Source organism: Misgurnus anguillicaudatus, unplaced genomic scaffold (assembly GCF_027580225.2).
Source record: "Misgurnus anguillicaudatus unplaced genomic scaffold, ASM2758022v2 HiC_scaffold_31, whole genome shotgun sequence".
Taxonomy (NCBI): domain Eukaryota; kingdom Metazoa; phylum Chordata; class Actinopteri; order Cypriniformes; family Cobitidae; genus Misgurnus; species Misgurnus anguillicaudatus.
The window spans coordinates 3,203,590-3,223,943 of NW_027395281.1; the positions used below are offsets into that span (position 1 = coordinate 3,203,590).

Sequence of the window (20,354 nt, forward strand, 5' to 3'; positions counted from 1 at the left end):
TTGGTTTTAGCTGGTCTCCCAGCTTGGTTTTAGCAGGTATTGCTGGTGTAGTAAGCTGGTCTAGCTGTGTTTGTCACTTTTTAAGCTGGTCTAGCTGGACTTAGCTACTGCCACCTTAAACCAGCTAAAACCAGCTACCAGCTTATGCTGGTCTTTGCTGGATTTTTCAGCAGGGTTGAGCAGCTACAGGCTACAATCATTCTGAAATCATTTTAATACTGAGGTAACTGCTTTAACAACCTTTCACATGTTTACATTTTGACATAACAATCATAACTTAATGTAACACACTTTTTTGGGTAGGATAGGTTAGTTCGTTTTTTCTGGGGTTTTTTTATCTTAGTGCTTGCCTCTTAATATCAGGAACTATGAAGCTAGCACTGCTGGCTAGTGTGGTGTCTAACTATGAAAATAATCTCCTCAGCAAAACCTAAAAAAAGATTACTCCTACTGAAAAATCCAGCAAAGACCAGCATAAGCTGGTAGCTGGTTTTAGCTGGTTTAAGGTGGCAGTAGCTGGTGTAAGCTGGTCCAACCAGCCTGGCAAAGCTGGTCAAACTGGTGGGTCAGCTGGTCTTCCAGCATGACCAGATAAGTCCAGCTACACTGTAAATTCTAACATGTTCACTTTACTTAAAAAAACTAAGGAAACCGATTGCCCTTATTTTTCCAAAGCAAACTTAAAAGGAAAATGAAGGTTAACTCTCTCATTCATAGCTCCCATCATGCATTGCAACTTGACAAAATTGTGCAACTTTCTTACCATTTATCTTCACTATCATTGTGATTTGTATCAGAAATCATGATGTCTCATTTAAGCATCAATAAAACACCATAAAGTGGTGTTATTTTGGAAAAGTGCCATATGAGCAGCATTTTTATGTGCTTTATTTTCTTTACCATTTATTTATAAACAAATGTTTAATTAACAACTTCGTACAATATATTTAAATTAACACCAGATGATCTGACAGGCTTATCTCCTACATCAAGCAATCAACAAATGGTTTTATTAAAACACTGTTGCAATTGCTAAAAGAGGAGAGTTAGTTCAATGAATGTCAAGGGACAAATGTCTAACTAAAGGCAACAGTAATCACGAAAATGGTGACTTCAAATGAACCCATAACAAACACAAACTGGAGATTTAATGTGATACATTTTGTGGTAAATGTCCATTTAGAAACAGGTGTGGAGGAGGGGAATTGTGATCAAATGCGCATGCTCAATAGAACGTCTTGGATATTTTGTGTCATTTTACTTAAATTGCTTCAGTTGTGTGAATTTTATATTTTAACATTTAAACAACAATTAGCAATTTTAAGTAAACTCAACATTTTAGTTAAAAACAAGTAAACATACTAGCATTTTTAACGTAAGGTATTCTATTTGATTTTACAGTGTAGACCAACTTAAAAAGTGACCAAAACACAGCTAGACCAGGGGCCTATACCATGAAGGTAGCTGAACAAACTCGGGGTTACAGGATTGGTTTTGAGTTGAAAAAACCAAACCGATGCAATCAGGCTTTATTGGTCCCATTAAGCGGCTTATCAACTTTCTCTGTCAACTCAGGCTTTGATCTTTAGGCTATGATTACTCCACCCGCGCGTGCACATAAAAGAGTGATGTCGGCACCGAACAACCAATCGGAATAGAAATAGAGAGAGCACGTACGAGCAGTGTATTTTTTTAGCAGAGGAGCATTAGCTAATTATACAAAAGAATGAAGATTAATTTCAAGAGCGAAATAATACTGCCTCTGCTCTTTTTAATATAACATGTACATTAACATGTATTTCATTGTATAATATATTTAGGTACCCAAAGTGAAACATGCTTTTTTAAGTTAATGTACATTGTTAAATTTGTTAATAATCTTACAGGGAATTTTATAATAGCCCTCTTTTAAAGACATGGTCGGGAAATGTCCGTGGAACACTATGAAGCTCTTAATGTAGGCTTTCTAGTGCGAGGACCACCTGTCCTTGCGCATGGTTCGACAAACCGTGTTTTCCCCATCGACCACATACAAGTATGTACCACTTGCAAAAAAGCGCAACGCAATACACATCATTTACGGTACAGTAAGGGCTCTGATTCAACGTAATACATTTCTTATGTGAGGCTAGAAGTTTGCAAAGATAAGAGATTCCTTCCGTGGAAAATCTAGGTATTTCATACAAATAACTGGGCAAGGGAAAACTAAAAACTCTTTCTACGAAGTGCTCTAACAATTTGCGTGGAGACCCCTGACTTCTTTCTGCTTTGGATGTTTAATATTAAGTCCCTCACCCTCCTTTTCTTTTTGTTTTTTCTTAGTTTTTTCCTATTTTTTTCTTTAAATGCGGAATCAACACGGAAAATAGTGATTGTTGAATATGCCTTAATGTTTGAATTTGAATATGTTCAATAAAAAAATACAAATACATAAAGTTTGCGCGGATACGCTATAGTAGTTACGTCACCTATATATTTCTTTGCTCGCAGCTGATTGGTCAAACTGCAGTCTCAGAACTCGTATCCAGAACATAGCCTGCCCCGGGGCAGGTTCGTCGTGCAGCGTAAGATACCATGGCGATGAACACCGATTAAAGCCGCGCTACTTTCATGGCACCTAAAACCCAGGGTTGGCGCAAACTAATCTTAAACTTACCTGGCTATCCACTTAAACCGGCTTTATGGTATAGGCCCCAGCTTAAAAGTGATCAAAACACAGCTAGACCAGCTTAAAAGTGATCAAAACACAGCTAGACCAGCTTAAAAAGTGACCAAAACACAGCTAGACCAGCTTGCAACACCAGCAATACCAACAAAAACCAAGCTGGGAGACCAGCTAAAACCAACTCACCAGCTTAAGCTGGCTTTTACAGTAGGGTGAACTTGTCAGGAATTCGGGCTGTCGATCTTAAAGGATTAGTCCATTTTCTTAAAAGAAAAATCCAGATAATTTACTCACCACCATGTCATCCAAAATGTTGATGTCTTTCTTTGTTCAGTCGAGAAGAAATAATGTTTTTTGAGGAAAACGTTGCAGGATTTTTCTCATTTTAATGGACTTTAATAGAACCCAACATTTAATACTTAACTCAACACTTAACAGTTTTTTTCAACGGAGTTTCAAAGGACTATAAACGATCCCAAATGAGGCATAAGGGTCTTATCTAGCGAAACGATGGTATTTCACCATCTGCCCAGTTACTGGGATTATCACGCAAATGCCTTGTTGATGCTAGAGGTCAGAGGAGAATGGGCAGACTGATTCAAGCTGATAGAAGAGCAACTTTGACTGGAAAAATGTTGCCTGGTCTGATGAGTCTCGATTTCTGTTGAGATATTCAGATGATAGAGTCAGAATTTGGCGTAAACAGAATGAGAACATGGATCCATCATGCCTTGTTACCACTGTGCAGGCTGGTGGTGTAATGGTGTGGGGGATGTTTTCTTGGCTCCCTTTAGGCCCCTTAGTGCCATTAGCTGTGTTTACATGGAGATTTGTAATCCGTTTAAATGATCAATCTGAATAAAAATGCTCCATGTAAACACCTCAATCGGACTAAAAAGTGCCAATCTGATTAAAAATCTAATCTGCATGTTAGGGGTGGTTTATACCGTTTGTAATCCGCTCAAAATGACATGTATACACTTGATCGGATGGATAACTGAAACTGGGATGCTCTGCGCATGTGCCATCTTTTCTTTTTTTAATGGCGGTTGGCAAACCCACTGAAAGGCGCATTTCCGCCACCTACAGGACGGGAGTGTGGAGCATATGCACACGTGCAATGACGTAGAATTGCCGTAATGACATGTGATGCAAATAACTCGAGTTTGTTTTGTTGAAGGAAGTCACAAGAAGTGATTGTCTTGTTAATCTTGTTCCTATTATCCTTCCAATTCGCCATAAAGTGATACAAGACAGCGTTGTCCGGTCAGTCCATGATTTATTCTCTGATCCACAAACGCGTGTGTTTGGACTCGCTCTTGCGAACGGTCTCTGCAGCACCGCCTGAAGTAAAATACGCTTTTTGGGCACACGTGAATGGGTGTTTTTGCTGCTGCTTTATAATCAGTGAGGCACAAAGCAAATCTTGAAACAGCGTGAAACTATATTTGTGCAATTTGTGCATGTCAAATGATCAAATCTGATGTAAATCTTGTGTCATATAAACATGCACATCAATCCGATCACATTATTAAGTGTTCATGTAAAAGCTATGATAGGATTTATTAATCGGAAGGATTTTAATCTGATGGAGGCAAAATGTGTGCATGTAAACGTAGCTATTGTTTCTGACCATGTCCATCCCTTTATGACCACCATGTACCCATATATCAAAATATATCCATGTACCCGTATATCAAAACTCAACAATGGCACGAAAAAAGAAGTGTGTTTTTAAATGTAAGGAGAAGGAAGCCAGCCTCATGGAAACAATGGATATAGTTTGTTTATCTGGGGTAGCAGCAGAGTTTTGCGTATGTGTTTGTCCCGACTGAGTCATTAGTTTCATGCGGTAAGACTTCTGTGTTATGTTGGCGCGTAAGTTCATATAATGTAAATGGCTTGAACATGTAGTGAATCATAAGTAATCCAATGTTGTATTGTTGCTTGGCTGGTGACTCGCTCCTCTTGCAGCTTATGACTCCTCTTTCAGAATATTTCTGTGCTTTTCAGAAAGAATTGCTAGAGCTGATCTGTCTTTTATAAATTTGATAAAACTAAAGACTATTCAGAGATATAAAGGATGTAATACTACTCTATAGGTACTCCAGATTAACATCAGATAAACAGTGTGTTATGGGAGCTGTAACAGTTATGTAAATATATTTTATTTTCAGGCTCAGTAGCTGTAAGCTGACAGAGGAAAGTTGTTTAGCTCTATCTAAAGTTCTCAGTTTAGACTCCATCAGTCTAAAGGAGCTTAATCTGAGCAATAATAATCTAAAGGATTCAGGAGTTAAGCTGCTCTCTGATGGATTGATGAAGAACTGCAAGCTACAGATACTCAGGTGAACTGATGTCTGTCATATTCAAGCTATTAGAGATGGTTTCTTTATATTCATTATTCTTTTTTTAAACTGCTTATTTCTGTAATTCATTTGTACATAAAATGCAATTGAGAAACTAATTCATTTGTCATCGTTTCTCTTCTGTAGACTGCCCGAGTGCAATATCAGAGAAGAAGGTTATGTTGCTTTATGTTCAGCTGTGAGATCAAACCCATCACATCTGATAGAGCTGGATCTCTGTGGAAATGATCCTGGAGAATCAGGAGTCAAACTCATCCATGATTTAATACAAGATCAAAACTGTGCACTGAAGACTGTCAGGTGAAATATGCAAATAAATTAAGTTCCTTAAAGGGATAGTCAAATCAATATTACACCATAATTTACTCACCCTCAAGCCATCCTCGATGTACATAATTATCTTTTTTCAGACAAACACATTTGGAGTTATATTAGTAAATGTCTTTGCTCTTTCAAACTTTATAATGATAATAAACAGTGATCAGGCAACAACTTCTGACTTTGAAGCCCAACAAAGTGTATCAATCCCAGAAGTAATCCAAACGGCCCCAGTGGCTAAATAAAGCCTTTTGGGTATAATCAATGCGATTTTGTAAGAAAAATATCCCAATTTAAAACTTTAGAAAACACAATAAATAGCTTCAGGTATCGGCCAAGGCACATTCACTGAGCTGCTTTTTAGTTTCATGGCGGGTAGCACGATTAGCAACATTAAGGTGCATTATCACCACCTAACTCACTCTTGTCAAAGAGTACCCAAGCCACTTCAACACAGACGTGATTGACTTTACTTTAGTGTTATGACGTATTTTAGAGTGAAACATCATATCATGGGAGGAAAGTAGTGTGTGTGGTTGAACATGACATGTGGTGTTTTCGCACTTTCAGCGACCCAAGTTCGATTCCGGCTCGTGGTCATTTGCCGATCCCGTGGCCCTCTCTCCTCCTACTTTCCTGTCCTCTCCTTAATCACTGTCAAAATAAAAGCAAAATAGCCCAAAATATATATATATATATATACACCTTGGCTGATACCAGAAGCTAGTTATTGTGGTTTATAAAGCTTTTAAATGTGGATATTTTCCTACAAAATCATGTCAATTACCATGAGAGGTCCTTTATTAACCCATTGGAGCCGTGTGGATTACTTCTGTGAGGATTGGATGCACTTCGTTGGGTCAGAAGTTGTTCTATGTTTCCTGTTTACTATCATTATAAAGGTTGGAAGATCAAAGACATTTACTAATATAACTCTGAATGTGTTCATCTAAAAAAAATCATGTACATTGAGGATGACTTGAGGGTGAGTAAATCAATGTGTATTTTTTCACTGGAGTATCGCTTTAAGAGTGAAAATAAGAACAAAAATAATCAACTTTAAACATCACATCTCATGTTACATAGGATGTATAATAACTCCAAACTAGAAAGAAATTGACTGTGATCTCTAAATTAAAAACAATTTTGCACATGATCAACAATGATCTGTGGATAATAAGTGCAAAGTGTCTGTATAACTCTCTTGTTTTTTTTTTTGTTTTTTTTTTAGATTTTTGAAAACTGAAGATGCAGGGAAGTCCTTTGAGTGGTTGTCTGGTGTTCTGAGTGAAAATCCTTTACTCTTGACAAAGCTGAATCTGAGCGATAAAAAAATTGATGACTCAAGTGTGAAACAGTTCTGCAATCTACTGAAGGATAAACACTGTCGATTCAACACATTTATGTAAGTATTATGACAGCGAGGGCGTAATTTTGATTTTGACATTGGTGGGGACGTAAATGATGTATTTGTAATGACTCAGAGAGATCGGGATCCATTTGCAACTCTTTATTGTAATAAACGAAATGAAGTCCAGGTTAGAATTCGGGGGAATGAGAGTACTGAGCAACCGGGGCGTTAACACTGACATCAGTAACAGGATTAATCTTATGTGTCATATTTATTAAGGATACTTGTGTCAAAAACAACAGATATAGAATTGGCCTATTTTATTTGTATTTTATTTTTTACTTTTTGTGATGCCAGTGAACATTTTGACCTGGCAACTAAAACACTGAACCATCAGATTTCCTCCCAATCTGCTCCAGCATAAAAAATATTACACATTATATTTATTTAACAGCCATTACAAAAAACACAAACAAAAAATTGTTTACATCACACCTGCATCGCACGTTTAGCGAGTAAACCAATCATGAAGCGATGTAAGTTAAAGAGGCGGGACTCAAGAAAGGCGAAGCCAATCATATTAGTGATGTGAGTTATGGAGGCTGGACTCATTGCAGAGAATGAGATCTGTTACCACAGAACGTGATTTGAAAAGAGTTTTAATCTCATTTAAATGATTCCTAAATAAATTCATGTTAAATTAAATAAGTCATTAGTAAAAAACACAAGAAACAGACAGACATTAAATAAAGATCAATTGTTTGGTTAAAATTTTTGCTAGTGACATTTCAGTCTTCCCTGAATATTGGTAGGGTCATGTCCCTACCCAAATCCATGCCCTTATGTGACAGTGTATTTGTATTTTATGACTATATATTGATTTTGGTTCATATGTCAACACCAGATGATACTTTTACATCATTGATACTTTTACACTTGAAATATATTTAGATACAATTGTAACTTTGTGTTTTGTTTACGCAGCCTAAGAGACAGCTGTATAACACCAGAAGGTTGTGCTGATCTGATGTCAGGTTTTATTTTAAATCCTTCACACCTGAGACATCTGGATCTGAGCGGAAATAAACTTGAAGATTCAGGAATGAAGAAGATCTCTGATCTGTTGAGAAATCCACAATGCAAATTGATTGATCTAAAGTATGTTGTTTGTTTGTTTGTTTGTTTGTTTGTTTGTTGCTGAGAATAGAAATCCTGATTCTCTCATGATTAAAAAGAAATGTCAGTGGCTTTCACAATATTCACCTGCTGTGTGTAATTATGAGTTAAACTATTTTGATTGTCAATGCATCACTTCCCCTTCACACTTTTAGTGTATCTGTGCAAAGGGTTTGAATAATAATAGTTTTTAACGTTTTTCACTTTCTACAGGTTGACTAACAGCTCTATTACAGCAGAAGGTTGTGCTGATCTGATGTCAGGTTTTCATTTAAATCCTTCACATATAAGACATCTGGATCTGAGTGGAAATAAACTTGAAGATTCAGGAATTAAGAAGATCTCTCATCTGTTGAGAAAGTGTGGACTACAGGAATTGAGGTTTGAATGTGGTTATCTAAACATAAATAAAAGAAAATTGGTATGTGGTTAGATAACAGGACTCTGTAAACCAACCCTGGGACAGTAAACAGGGAGACATGCAGTTTAAATGGTTTTACATGCAGATGTTTTTTCATGATTTTTATTACAGTCTAACTAGAAAAGTCTGTCATTTTAACCCAGCACCTACCGTATAAAATGTATTGGCCAAATATAGACTGTTTCATGGCAAACATTAACAATTTGATGTACATACAGCTGTTAAAAAAAAATAAGACATCACTTCAGTTTTGACTTGAATCATCATTTCTAGATATATTGTGATCATTACAGTACAGTGTCTGTTGAATTTCACTTAATAGCACTGTAAAAGACTTGAGAGCATCAGGGTTTCCCTTTCAGTCGGTCACTACGACGTCACGTCGTGACCGACGAATTGGGAACCGCTTCGCGGGTGACCTATCTACTTCGAGAACTATCAGAAACGCCAATGAACTTGGCATGCAGGTATTTGCATAATGCCGGCGCCGCCCCGCCAGGTGCGTATATAAGGCGCAGGTGCATAATACCAAATCAGCTTTATTGCTTCGAAGCCAGCAGACATCTGCTCACGAGAAGCTTTCTAAAAACTGATCTTCGTAGATCCTGTTCTGGGAAGAAAAGTCTCAGCTTGCTGAAGTTGGTTGGGCAAAGACACCTCAGCGGAGGCTCGCAAGGTTTTCTCCACCCTTTCTCTCTCTCTCTGTCTCTTTTTTTAGGACTTGAGTTCGAGTGAGTGCGTTTGCCTCTCCCTGTGTGTTTCACCAGCTCGCACAAAAGAGTGATTTCCCTGAAAGAGCAGCACGTTTGAGCTTTGTGTCTTTTTAAAGACAGCCACTCATTCGTGTCACGGTCGGGGTCGTCTTTTTAAAGATGGATTTCCGTCCGTGCTCCGTTTCTGGATGCGGTGTGTTCATCGCCCCCCAGGATGGCCACACGCGTTGTCTTTCGTGTCTGGGGCTCCAGCACGCAGAGGCAGCGTTGCGTGATAGCTCATGCCCCATCTGCGAGGGTATGACTATGGCGGATTTGCGGAGACGGGTGTCGTTCCTCCGGCAACGGCCCCCGCCTTCCCAGTCTGGTGCTGCTAAGGGCGCAGCTACCAAACTTGCGAAGGATGACCTCCGTATAACGGTGCTGGGTCGGTCTGCTGGTTCGTCCAGTAGCTCCCAGCGCCCTGATCCGTTGCCAGCGGAGGTCCCGATGGAGACGAGCGGCCCGTGTTCTACGGTGTCCTCGCGCTCTGTCGAGCCTCCACCTGACGCGATGTCCACCGTAACGTCGGAGGGGGGGTTGTCAGCCTCGGACGTCGATCCGGATCCGCTCCCGCCTTCGGGCCAGGTTGCGGGTTCCGCGTTCGACCCCGAGATGGCAGCCATGCTCGCTCGGGCGGCGGAGGCGGTCGGCTTGGAGTGGACTAAACCTCCCCCACCTGAACCGTCACGCCTCGATGATTGGTTCTTCGGGGGTGCCAGGGCTTCTCAGTCCTCGCCCCCGGTGCCTTTCTTCCCCGAGGTGCATGAAGAGCTGACGCGGTCGTGGAAAACCCCGTTTTCCGCCCGGAACCGGCCGTATCAGCCTTCACCTCTCACCTCTCTCGAGGGTGGAGATGCCAAGGGGTACACTGGTATCCCGTCAGTGGAGCGCCCGGTCGCGATGCAGTTGTGTCCGGCCGGTGTCGCTTCCTCCTGGCGGGACCAGCCTACTCTCCCCTCACGGGCCTGTAAGCAGTCTTCGGCGCTGTCCGGTGCTGCTTACAAGGCTTGTGGGGAGGCAGCCTCTGCCCTGCATGCCATGACATTGCTGCAGGTTCACCAGGCTAAGGCTCTGAGGGATCTGCACGCGGGAGGTCACGACTCGGCGGAGTTCTCTGAACTACGTGCGGCTACAGATCTGGCGCTTCGTGCGACCAAGGTCACCGCACGCGCCGTCGGGCGTGCGATGTCTACCCTGGTAGTCCAGGAACGCCATCTCTGGCTGTGTCTGGCGGACATGAAGGACGCCGATAAAACCCGGCTCCTGAATGCTCCGGTTTCCCAGACCGGCCTGTTCGGCGAGACGGTCGAGGAGTTTGCGCAGCAATTCTCCGCGGCCAAGAAGCAGACTGAGGCCATCGCTCAGATCATGCCACGTCGGAAGCGTCCTGCGCCTGCCCCATCCACGTCGGCGCCTCAGCCTGCTCCTCGCCGAGGGCTTCCTGCGGCGGCCGCCTCCGTTCCTCCCCGGGGCTCTTCTAAGAAGCGAGGAACCGGTCGTCAGCAGCCCGCCCCGCCCGCTCAGCCCGCTTCAAAGGGTGGTAAAAGAAGATCTAAGCGGCCCTGAGACTGGCGACCTAGAGATGGAGGGGATCGCTCTTTGGGAGATGGTGAAGGCACCACTCCCCCCACCGGAGGAGGGCCGGTTGGGGAATCTTTTGTTTCATTTTTCTGTTTCGCCGACTTTTCAGTCGGCACCCACAAATCCACAAAAAGAGCGAATTCCACTTCCATCTCTAGGTCTTCAGATGAGCGCCGGAGACACGAGCGGGCTCATAACCCCCCCTCGTTCTCCGACTCATCAGAGGAGAACTAGAGCGACGCACGGGCTCATAACCCCACCGCGCTCTCAGCCGGTAGGAGACAGCTACGGGCTCATAACCCATCGTCTCCCTCCTCCTTCGCCAGAGGGTGCATCGAGTGGTGTGAGGTGTCTTCAGCAGAGCCTCCCTTACTCAACCACCCAGCAACGGACTCAGGTGAGTGTTATCACACACAACACTGCTGTCGGTGCGGCCGTTACGCACACACCGGCGATCACCTCCGTTGCGCCCGCCGCGGGTACACCGATCGTGCCTTTAGTCCCCCTCGCACGGTATCAGGGGGCGTGGGAACAGCTTCCCAGCCCGTCGCGTTGGCTTTTACGCACGATTCGTCTCGGCTATGCGATCCAATTTGCCCGCCGTCCCCCCAAATTCTCCGGCGTTCGTTTCACTACGGTGAGAGCTGCCGATGCGCACGTCCTCCGTGCGGAGATCGCTGTCTTATTGGCGAAAGACGCGATCCAGCCGGTCCCTCCAGCAGAGATGAGGTCGGGGTTTTACAGCCCTTACTTTATTGTACCCAAGAAAAGCGGCGGCTTGCGACCGATCCTGGACCTGCGTTCGCTGAACCGTGCACTTCACAGAATGCCGTTCAAAATGCTGACGCCCAAACGCATATTTCCATGCATTTGTCCAAACGATTGGTTCGCATCTATCGACCTGAAGGACGCGTACTTTCACGTATCGATTCTCCCCCGACACAGGCCGTTTCTCCGCTTTGCGTTCGAGGGGCGAGCATACCAGTACAAAGTCCTCCCATTCAGGCTCTCTCTGTCGCCCTGTGTATTCGCCAAAGTAGTGGAGGGGGCTTTAAAACCCCTGAGAGAGAGAGGTGTGCGCATTCTCGCGTATCTGGACGATTGGCTAATAATAGCTCAAACACGTCAGACGCTGTGCGATCACAGAGATTTAACTTTAAAACACCTCGCTCGTTTGGGTCTTCGGGTCAACTGGGAAAAGAGCAAGCTTTGCCCCGTGCAGAGAATCTCTTTTCTCGGTATGGAACTGGACTCGATCGATTTGACAGCTCGTCTAACAGAAGCGCGTGTACAGTCGATTCTGACTTGCCTGAATACATTCAAGAGCAAGAGCGCGGTCCCGCTGAAACAATTTCAGAAGCTTTTGGGGCATATGGCAGCAGCCGCAGCTGTAACTCCACTCGGACTGCTTCATATGCGACCGCTTCAGCATTGGCTTCACGATCGAGTCCCGAGGAGAGCGTGGCTGCGCGGCATTCACCGTGTTATCATTACACCTGCGTGTCGTCGCACTTTCACTCCGTGGTTAGACCGTGCGTTTCTCCGAGCCGGTGTGCCTCTGAGACAGGTCTCCAGGCATGCGATAGTATGCACAGATGCGTCAGACACGGGGTGGGGGGCCACGTACGATGGGCTTGCGGCTTCGGGGGTCTGGACGACACCCCAGCTGCATTGGCACATAAACTGCCGGGAAATGTGGGCTGTATATCTTGCGCTCGTCCGTTTCAGCAACGAGTTACGGGGCAAAGATGTATTAGTTCGAACAGACAACACTGCGACTGTGGCGTACATCAATCGTCAAGGCGGTTTACGCTCGCGTCACCTGTCGCATCTCGCCCGTCACCTCCTCACTTGGAGTCAGAAGAATTTGAGGTCTCTTCGTGCCATTTACATCCCGGGCACGCTCAATGTAGAGGTGGATGCGCTCTCTCGGGCTGCGCGTCCCGGCGAATGGCGACTCCACCCCATTGCGGTTCAGCAAATCTGGAGACGTTTCGGCAAAGCGCAGATAGATCTGTTTGCTTCCCCAGAGACGACCCATTGTCGCCTGTTCTATTCACTAGCCGACGACTCGCTCGGCGTGGATGCATTGGCACACAGCTGGCCGCGAAACATGCGCAAATACGCGTTCCCTCCGGTGAGCCTCATTGCGCAAACCTTATGCAAAATCCGGGAGGACGAGGAGAGCGTGCTGTTGGTGGCACCGTATTGGACAACCAGGAGTTGGTTTCCAGAACTCTCTCTCCTCGCGACAGCCCCTCCGTGGAAGATTCCCCTGAGGAAGGACCTTCTTTCTCAACAAGAGGGCACATTATGGCACCCGCGCCCCGACCTGTGGAACCTCCATGTGTGGTCTCTGGACGGGGCACGGAGGATATGAGTGATTTACCGCAAGAGGTATCTAACACTATTGCTGCTGCGCGAGCGCCGTCTACGAGACGAAAACCCCCGAGAATGCCCGATTAGTGTTGTGCTTTTATATCTCCAGCGTCGTTTGGAGAATAGGCTGTCACCATCCACTATTAAGGTCGATATCGCTGCGATATCAGCTCACCATTCACCCGTAAACGGTAGAACAGTGGGTCAGCACGATCTAGTCATTAGATTTCTCAGAGGCGCTCGAAGACTGAATCCTTCGCGTCCCCCCTCTATTCCTCCTTGGGACCTGTCCTTGGTGCTGAAATCACTCCAGGAAGCCCCATTTGAGCCTCTGCATAGTGTGAGTGTTACATTTCTTACAATGAAAACATTAACTCTCCTTGCTTTGGCTTCTGTTAAGAGGATAGGGGATATTCATGCATTTTCGGTCGATGAATCGTGCCTTCAGTTCGGGCCGGCTGCATCCAGCGTAACTCTGAGACCCCGGCCCGGCTTTGTGCCCAAAGTTCCCACCACTCCTTTTAGAGATCAAGTGGTGAATCTCCAAGCACTGCCTTTGGAGGAGGCAGACCCAGCCATGGCTTTGTTATGCCCTGTTCGTGCACTACGTGTGTATATAGACAGGACGCAAAGTTTTAGGACCTCAGATCAGCTCTTTGTTTGTTACGGTGGTCAGCAGAAAGGAAAAGCTGTCACCAAGCAGAGGATGTCCCATTGGATTGTGGATACTATAGCCCTTGCATATCAAAAGCAGAATGTGCCTTGTCCATTTAATTTACGTGCCCACTCTACACGCAGTGTGGCATCATCTTGGGCACTGGCTCGCGGTTCCTCGCTAACAGATATTTGTAGAGCTGCAGGCTGGGCGACACCTAATACGTTCACAAGATTCTATAGTGTTCGTGTCGAACCGGTTTCCACTCGGGTTCTTTCTACTAACTAGTTAAGAATGCCGAGGGTCGGCTCGTGTGTCGGCTTGGAGCCTCTATTTTGGTGTTGTACAGTTGCACCAATATGGAAGGCAATCGGGGCAAAAACGTCACAAAAACTGTTTTTGCCTCTCCTCCACCGCCCTGATAGCTGGTGTTGCGGAGCACCCGCTGTCAACCTATCACTGATGTATTCTCTGTAAACCTGTGTAGGCTAGGCGTCCACATTTGTCCCCTACGTGGGGTTCATTTGTGTGTATAGTCCGTGGGGTTCTAATCCTCCACGTTTTTCCTTAGCAGAGCCTGCTCTGCACCTCTCAACATACCATGTATTGTTCAGAGACTTATTTTGAGCAACCTGTCGGTTGTTTCATATATTTTTATGTCATCCATTTAACCTTCTTAGGGGATGGCTTCCGCAGTGTTCTAGCTCCGCTCAGTTTAGACGCTTCCCCTAGTTCGCTGCTTCACTATCGTGGGTTAAGGAACAGGTAGTGACCGGCCTTCTGCATTTTGCCTTAGGTTCCGCCCCTTTATGTGGAGGGCGGAGGGCTTTTGCAGGCACTGGAAGGGTTCAGCTGCAGTGGCGTTTTGGTAGGGATCCCCAATTCGTCGGTCACGACGTGACGTCGTAGTGACCGACTGAAAGGGAACGTCTCGGTTACGTATGTAACCCTCGTTCCCTGAAGGAAGGGAACGGAGACGTCACGTCCCGTCGCCACAGTTTGCTATTCCATTGCTGTTTTCAGGCCGGGCACTGTTGCTCGGCTTCTCAGCAATAATATAGCTGATTTGGTATTATGCACCTGCGCCTTATATACGCACCTGGCGGGGCGGCGCCGGCATTATGCAAATACCTGCATGCCAAGTTCATTGGCGTTTCTGATAGTTCTCGAAGTAGATAGGTCACCCGCGAAGCGGTTCCCAATTCGTCGGTCACGACGTGACGTCTCCGTTCCCTTCCTTCAGGGAACGAGGGTTACATACGTAACCGAGACGTTTTTCCCAAAATATTTTTTCCTGAAACAGGTGTAAAAAAATTAATATTTTGTTGTTATGAAATTAATTTGAAATTATTTTCTCTGCAGTATTCAAGATCACAAAAAAAACACTGCATCTTTTTTTGTTATTTTGACAATGCTTTCTCCATTTCTATTTTCAGTAAATAAATGCAAATAAAAACATTGTTTTTACTAGGAATTTGGCAGAAATGTTGTTGGTAGACAGAATGAAACAAAAATGTTTTTTCCTAAACACATACCTAAATCTAGAAAAAAACAGAAAATTACCATTAAAACATGGGTTTTTATTTGGCTTAATAATATTTATTTGTTTATTTTTTTTGTTGTTGTTTTTTTTCATATTTAAAAAAGTCTTATAACTTCAATAAATTGTTTCAACTAAAAAAACTTTTTATTTTCTAGACTTTCAGACTGCAGTATTGGAGAAGAAGGTTATGTTGCTTTATGTTCAGCTGTGAGATCAAACCCTTCACATCTGATAGAGCTGGATCTCAGTGGAAATGATCCTGGAGAATCAGGAGTCAAACACATCTATGATTTAATTCAAGATCCCAAATGTGCACTGAAGAAAGTCAGGTGATTACAATTTTAAAATATTAACACATCAGGCATTAGTGTGAAGTGTGATATATGAAACTGTATGTAGAGATATGTAAATACTTAGAGCACCTATTGTCTGATTCACATTTTTTTTTTTCATTTCCTTTGGTGTGCAAGTTTGTATTAGTTCATGTTAATGATATGCAAAAGTTACAAACCCCAAAGGAAACAATGACACAAGTTATCTCCAATGTAAATCTCTTTTCTTGGACTACAACAAACACACAGATTGTAGGCAACAATTTACTTCCTGGGATTGGTGATGTAGTAAAGACCGACATTATCATAATTACAGTATTTAATGTTTGTAGAAATATTTTGGATTAATTTTGTTCTTTCTCATCAACCAAAATGATGTTTAATATTGAAAAAGATTCTGCCATTTTAGTAAAAAACTGGAAAACAAATTATGACAAAAAACTTAATGACTATGGCAATAATTCAAATGTCAGATGACCCACTAGTATAAAAGATATTTCACTCTTTAAAAATTTTACTTTATTAGTCTTTTTAAATAATTATAATAATATTTTGAGATTTAAAGTGATGTTGTTGTGTTTGTAGATTTTTGAAGAGTCGTGCTGCAGAAGAAGCTTGTGATTGTCTGAATAAAGTTCTTGGTGTTCATCCATTACTGTTAAAAGAACTGAATCTGAGTGATAATAAACTAGGAGATCTGGATGGAGAGAAACTCTCAGCTCTATTGATGGACTCTCATAGTAAAGTGAAGAAAATCATGTGAGTTGACTCTTCATACAGTACAGTATAGTACAGACTGTCAGATGATGATGATGATGATGATGATGATGTTGTTTCTTCTGTTTAGACTGAATAATTGTGAGCTGACAGAGAAACAATGTTCAGCTGTAGCTGCTCTTCTCTCCTGTGTGAAAGAGATTGAGATGAACAACAGTCGTCTGATGGATTCAGGAGTCAAACAGATCTGTGACAAACTCAAGAAACCTCAATGTCAACTACAGATACTCAAGTGAGGAAACATCTAGCATCACATCATCTATACTTTCAAATTATAAGACTATTACTGTGTATAGTTTAAATCCAAGTGTTTAAATAATCAAAATAATATTATTTTCTTTATAATTTTTTTTTTTTTATTAATTTTTCCATTGGTAAATTATTCAAAATTTTGCATGAAGTGATTTTACCTCTGAAGATCAGATATTTTTTTAAGTAATTAAAAACAAACTTCTCTTCTCTAGACTATCAGACTGTAGTATTGGAGAAGCAGGTTATGTTGCTTTGTCTAGAGCTATGAGATCAAATCCTTCACATCTGATAGAGCTGGATCTCAGTGGAAATGATCCTGGAGAATCAGGAGTCAAACTCATCCATGATTTAATACAAGATCCGAAATGTGCACTCAAGACTGTCAGGTGAGTATTCTGATAAAATACGGTTTGTTTTAAACCATTTTATTTCTTATTAAATTTCATAATGATAATATAAGATTAACACATAATTATCAAATAATTATTATATGGATAATGTAAACTTCTTCTTTTCTTCAGGTTTTTGAAAAGCTCTTCAGCAGAAGCTGCTCGTCAGTATCTTAATGGAGTTGTTGGTAAAGAGATTTTACTCCAGAGGGATCTGAATCTGAATGATCATAAACTAAACAACACAAGAGTGAAACAGATCTGTGATCTACTGAAGGATAAACACTGTAGACTCAACACACTCATGTGAGGATTTCATCTTTATTTAAAGTCTCTTAACAAACACAACATAATTTAATATCATGGGTTTGAATGAAGAGGAAATTATAAATTAAAGTGTATTATTGTTGTGATGTTTTTGTATTGAAATGAGTTTATGAATAAAGTAAATAACTACAGTACACCCATGATAAGAGTGTTGTGTATAAATGATGTTTGTGTTGTGTAATATTTCAGATTGAGTGGTTGTGGTCTAACAGAAGAAAGTTGTTCAGCTTTAACTTCAGTTTTAATATCAAAGTCCGGTCTAAAAGAGCTCGACATGAGCAACAATAATCTACAGGATTCAGGAGTCAAGAAACTTCACAACGGATTAGAAAATACAAACTGTCAACTACACAAACTCAGGTAACAACATTACATCAAGAAATGTGTGGGATTATTAAAGATTTAAAAAGATAGATAAACTTTTTTTTCTCAAATAAATCAATGTTGTAAACTACACGAAAAACTAATATGTTAAAAACAGCAGAATCAATGTTATTTTTTGGACACCAAACTTTTTGTTACTTTTAACTCAACATGTGTTGCCATTTTTATTTATTTTAACTCAAAATCCACACAAAATGACACATAATATGATAAAATGACACATATGCCCAGTTTCACAAACTAAGGTCTGGACTTGGCCTTAGATAAATTAAGACGTTCAAGTATTTTTTATAAACATGCCTTAGAAAAATACTTCATTTGTGTGCATCTTAAGACAATTCAATGGCACTGGCATATTTTAAGATATGTACGTGCAAGTTATTTTCAACTGTTTTAATCTAGGACTAACCTTAAGCCTGGTCTGTGAAACCATTATGTAAGGATTATGTGTTAAATGGTATAACACAAAAATGTGTAAAAAAATTAATTCAATAATAACAATTTGTGTTAAATGTCACTTACAGTTTTTACAGATACAAAAATATTAACACCCTTGGTAAATACGAGCAAAGAATGCTGTGAATGCTTTATTTAATCCTCTTTGCCACCTCCAGTTTCAAGGATAACAGCTTGGAGTCTTGTCTTATAATGCCTGATGAGGTTGAAGAATTCATGTCAAGTGATGTTAGATTATTTCTCCAGACCCTTTATATGTCGCTACTCTCCTCTTCGGTCATTTTCTGTATGGTTCAGGTCAGGGAACTGGGATGGCTATGGCAGATTTTGTGTCAGGGACCCCTTTTTTATTGATTTTGATGTTTGTTTTGAACCAATGTCTTGATAAAAGATTTTACCATGACCCATTGTAAGATTTCTAGCAGAGCAAATCAGATTTTGACTTTAATATCTGTTGGTATTTCAATTTTCAATTCAATTCAATTCAATTTTATTTATATAGCGCTTTTCACAATACTCAATTGTTTCAAAGCAGCTTTACATTAATAAAAGCAGTAAAAGCACAGAAAAACGACAGATAGCATAACATAATACACAATAGCATAAGCAGTCAAATTTGCTGCGGCTATGACGCGACATTATGAGCGAGCATATTACTAATGTAACGTCGAGAAGAAGAAGCTAAGTTAAGCCCAAGCAGGCTACCTCCCCGGGGTAAAAAAACCCCTAGGAGAAAAAAAACAAAAACCCCGGGTTGTTTAGCCGAGGAAATAAAAATAAAAGTCCTAGGAGGGAAAAACCCTTGGGAGATATACATGTATATACACACATATTAACGGATAAGGAGCTTAAGCAGAGATTAAGCAGAGATTAAGCGGATATTAAGCGGATATTAAGCGGGTCCTGCCGGTGGTCGTTGGTCAGGCATCAGCTGGGCATCACATTGAAGGACGACCAGTAGATCAGAGGTGTGCCGACTTTCACATCTACCGGAACTGGGTCTGTTTGTCCTCAGGGTCAATGGGACCCAGGGACGAGACAGGGAGAGAAAAACAAAATCATATTAGCGTAGGGGCCGTTCACATGTAATGCAAGTGTCACACAGTGATGTGGTTTAATCAGCTTAGTTTCAGACAGACTAACTATTGAGGCATAATTGTTTTATCCACAGTTGAGGATTTTGCAAATTGGGGGCCCACTGCGACGATATATATGGTAACTAAGGGTCACCTTCCGATTTTTAAGAGAAAATGAAACCTGTCGACCCGTTTGAAGGCCTGTAACCCCACTGTCGTCGTTAATGCACGTTCAGTGGCAAACGGGTCTATATTGCATACTATTTACAAGATCACGAAAAAACGCCAACATCTCAACCTGACCATACGTGTCAACCCGTTTGACTAAGGCTGGAGGCCCCACTGTCGTCGTTAATGCAGGTTCAGTGGCAAACGGGTCTGTATGGCATACTATTCGCAATAGAAAGAAAGCGCCAAAATCACAACCCAACCATACGTGCCAACCCGTTTGACTAAGGCCAAAAGCCCCACTGTCGTCGTTAATGCAGGTTCAGTGGCAAACGGGTCTGTATGGCATACTATTTGCAATACAAAGAAAGCGCCAAAATCACAACCCAACCATACGTGCCAACCCGTTTGACTAAGGCTGGAGGCCCCACTGTCGTCGTTAATGCAGGTTCAGTGGCAAACGGGTTTGTATGGCATACTATTCACAAGAACACGAAAGTTCCAAAATCGCAATCCGACTATAGGTTAAGATAAGATTTTTATTTATTTATTTGGTTGATCTGTGTTATGACCGCGAGTGCTTTGTTCCGTACAGATAACTATTTCGAGTTAAGTACTTTTACTAGACAAATTATGCGAATGCTTTGTTGAAGAGAAAAGTTTTAAGTCTAGATTTAAAATTATCGACTGTGTCTGATTCTCGGACATCGGTTGGTAAATCATTCCAGAGCTTAGGGGCTAAGTAGGAAAATGACCTTCCACTTTTAGACACTTTTGATAGTCTAGGGATAATCAAGAGACCAGAATTTTGCGACCGTAGTGTGCGTGATGGATTGTATTCTGATAGTAATTCTCTAAGATATGAGGGTGCTAGGCCATTTAAAGCTTTGTAGGTGATTAGTGATATTTTAAATTGTATGCGATATTTAACTGGTAGCCAGTGTAAAGATGCCAGAATTGGGCTTATGTGGTCGTACTTT

At 42.0% G+C, this 20,354-nt stretch overlaps 1 protein-coding gene across 31 annotated transcripts in view; it reads left to right on the forward strand.

The window, feature by feature from the left end:
- Nucleotides 1-20,354, forward strand: part of LOC129453021 (uncharacterized) — a 234,820-nt gene that overhangs the window by 58,907 nt on the left and 155,559 nt on the right. For 28 of the 31 annotated variants that reach the window (XM_073865319.1, XM_073865305.1, XM_073865313.1 and 25 more), the window contains 11 exons: nt 4,843-5,013; nt 5,161-5,334; nt 6,584-6,757; nt 7,688-7,861; nt 8,093-8,260; nt 15,369-15,542; nt 16,131-16,304; nt 16,393-16,554; nt 16,787-16,960; nt 17,096-17,269; nt 17,480-17,650. In XM_073865319.1, the coding sequence (XP_073721420.1) occupies nt 4,843-5,013; nt 5,161-5,334; nt 6,584-6,757; nt 7,688-7,861; nt 8,093-8,260; nt 15,369-15,542; nt 16,131-16,304; nt 16,393-16,554; nt 16,787-16,960; nt 17,096-17,269; nt 17,480-17,650 (1,890 nt within the window). The remainder of the gene's footprint in view (nt 1-4,842; nt 5,014-5,160; nt 5,335-6,583; nt 6,758-7,687; nt 7,862-8,092; nt 8,261-15,368; nt 15,543-16,130; nt 16,305-16,392; nt 16,555-16,786; nt 16,961-17,095; nt 17,270-17,479; nt 17,651-20,354) is intronic. The other 3 variants (XM_073865325.1, XM_073865336.1, XM_073865334.1) reach the window with 2 other exon arrangements.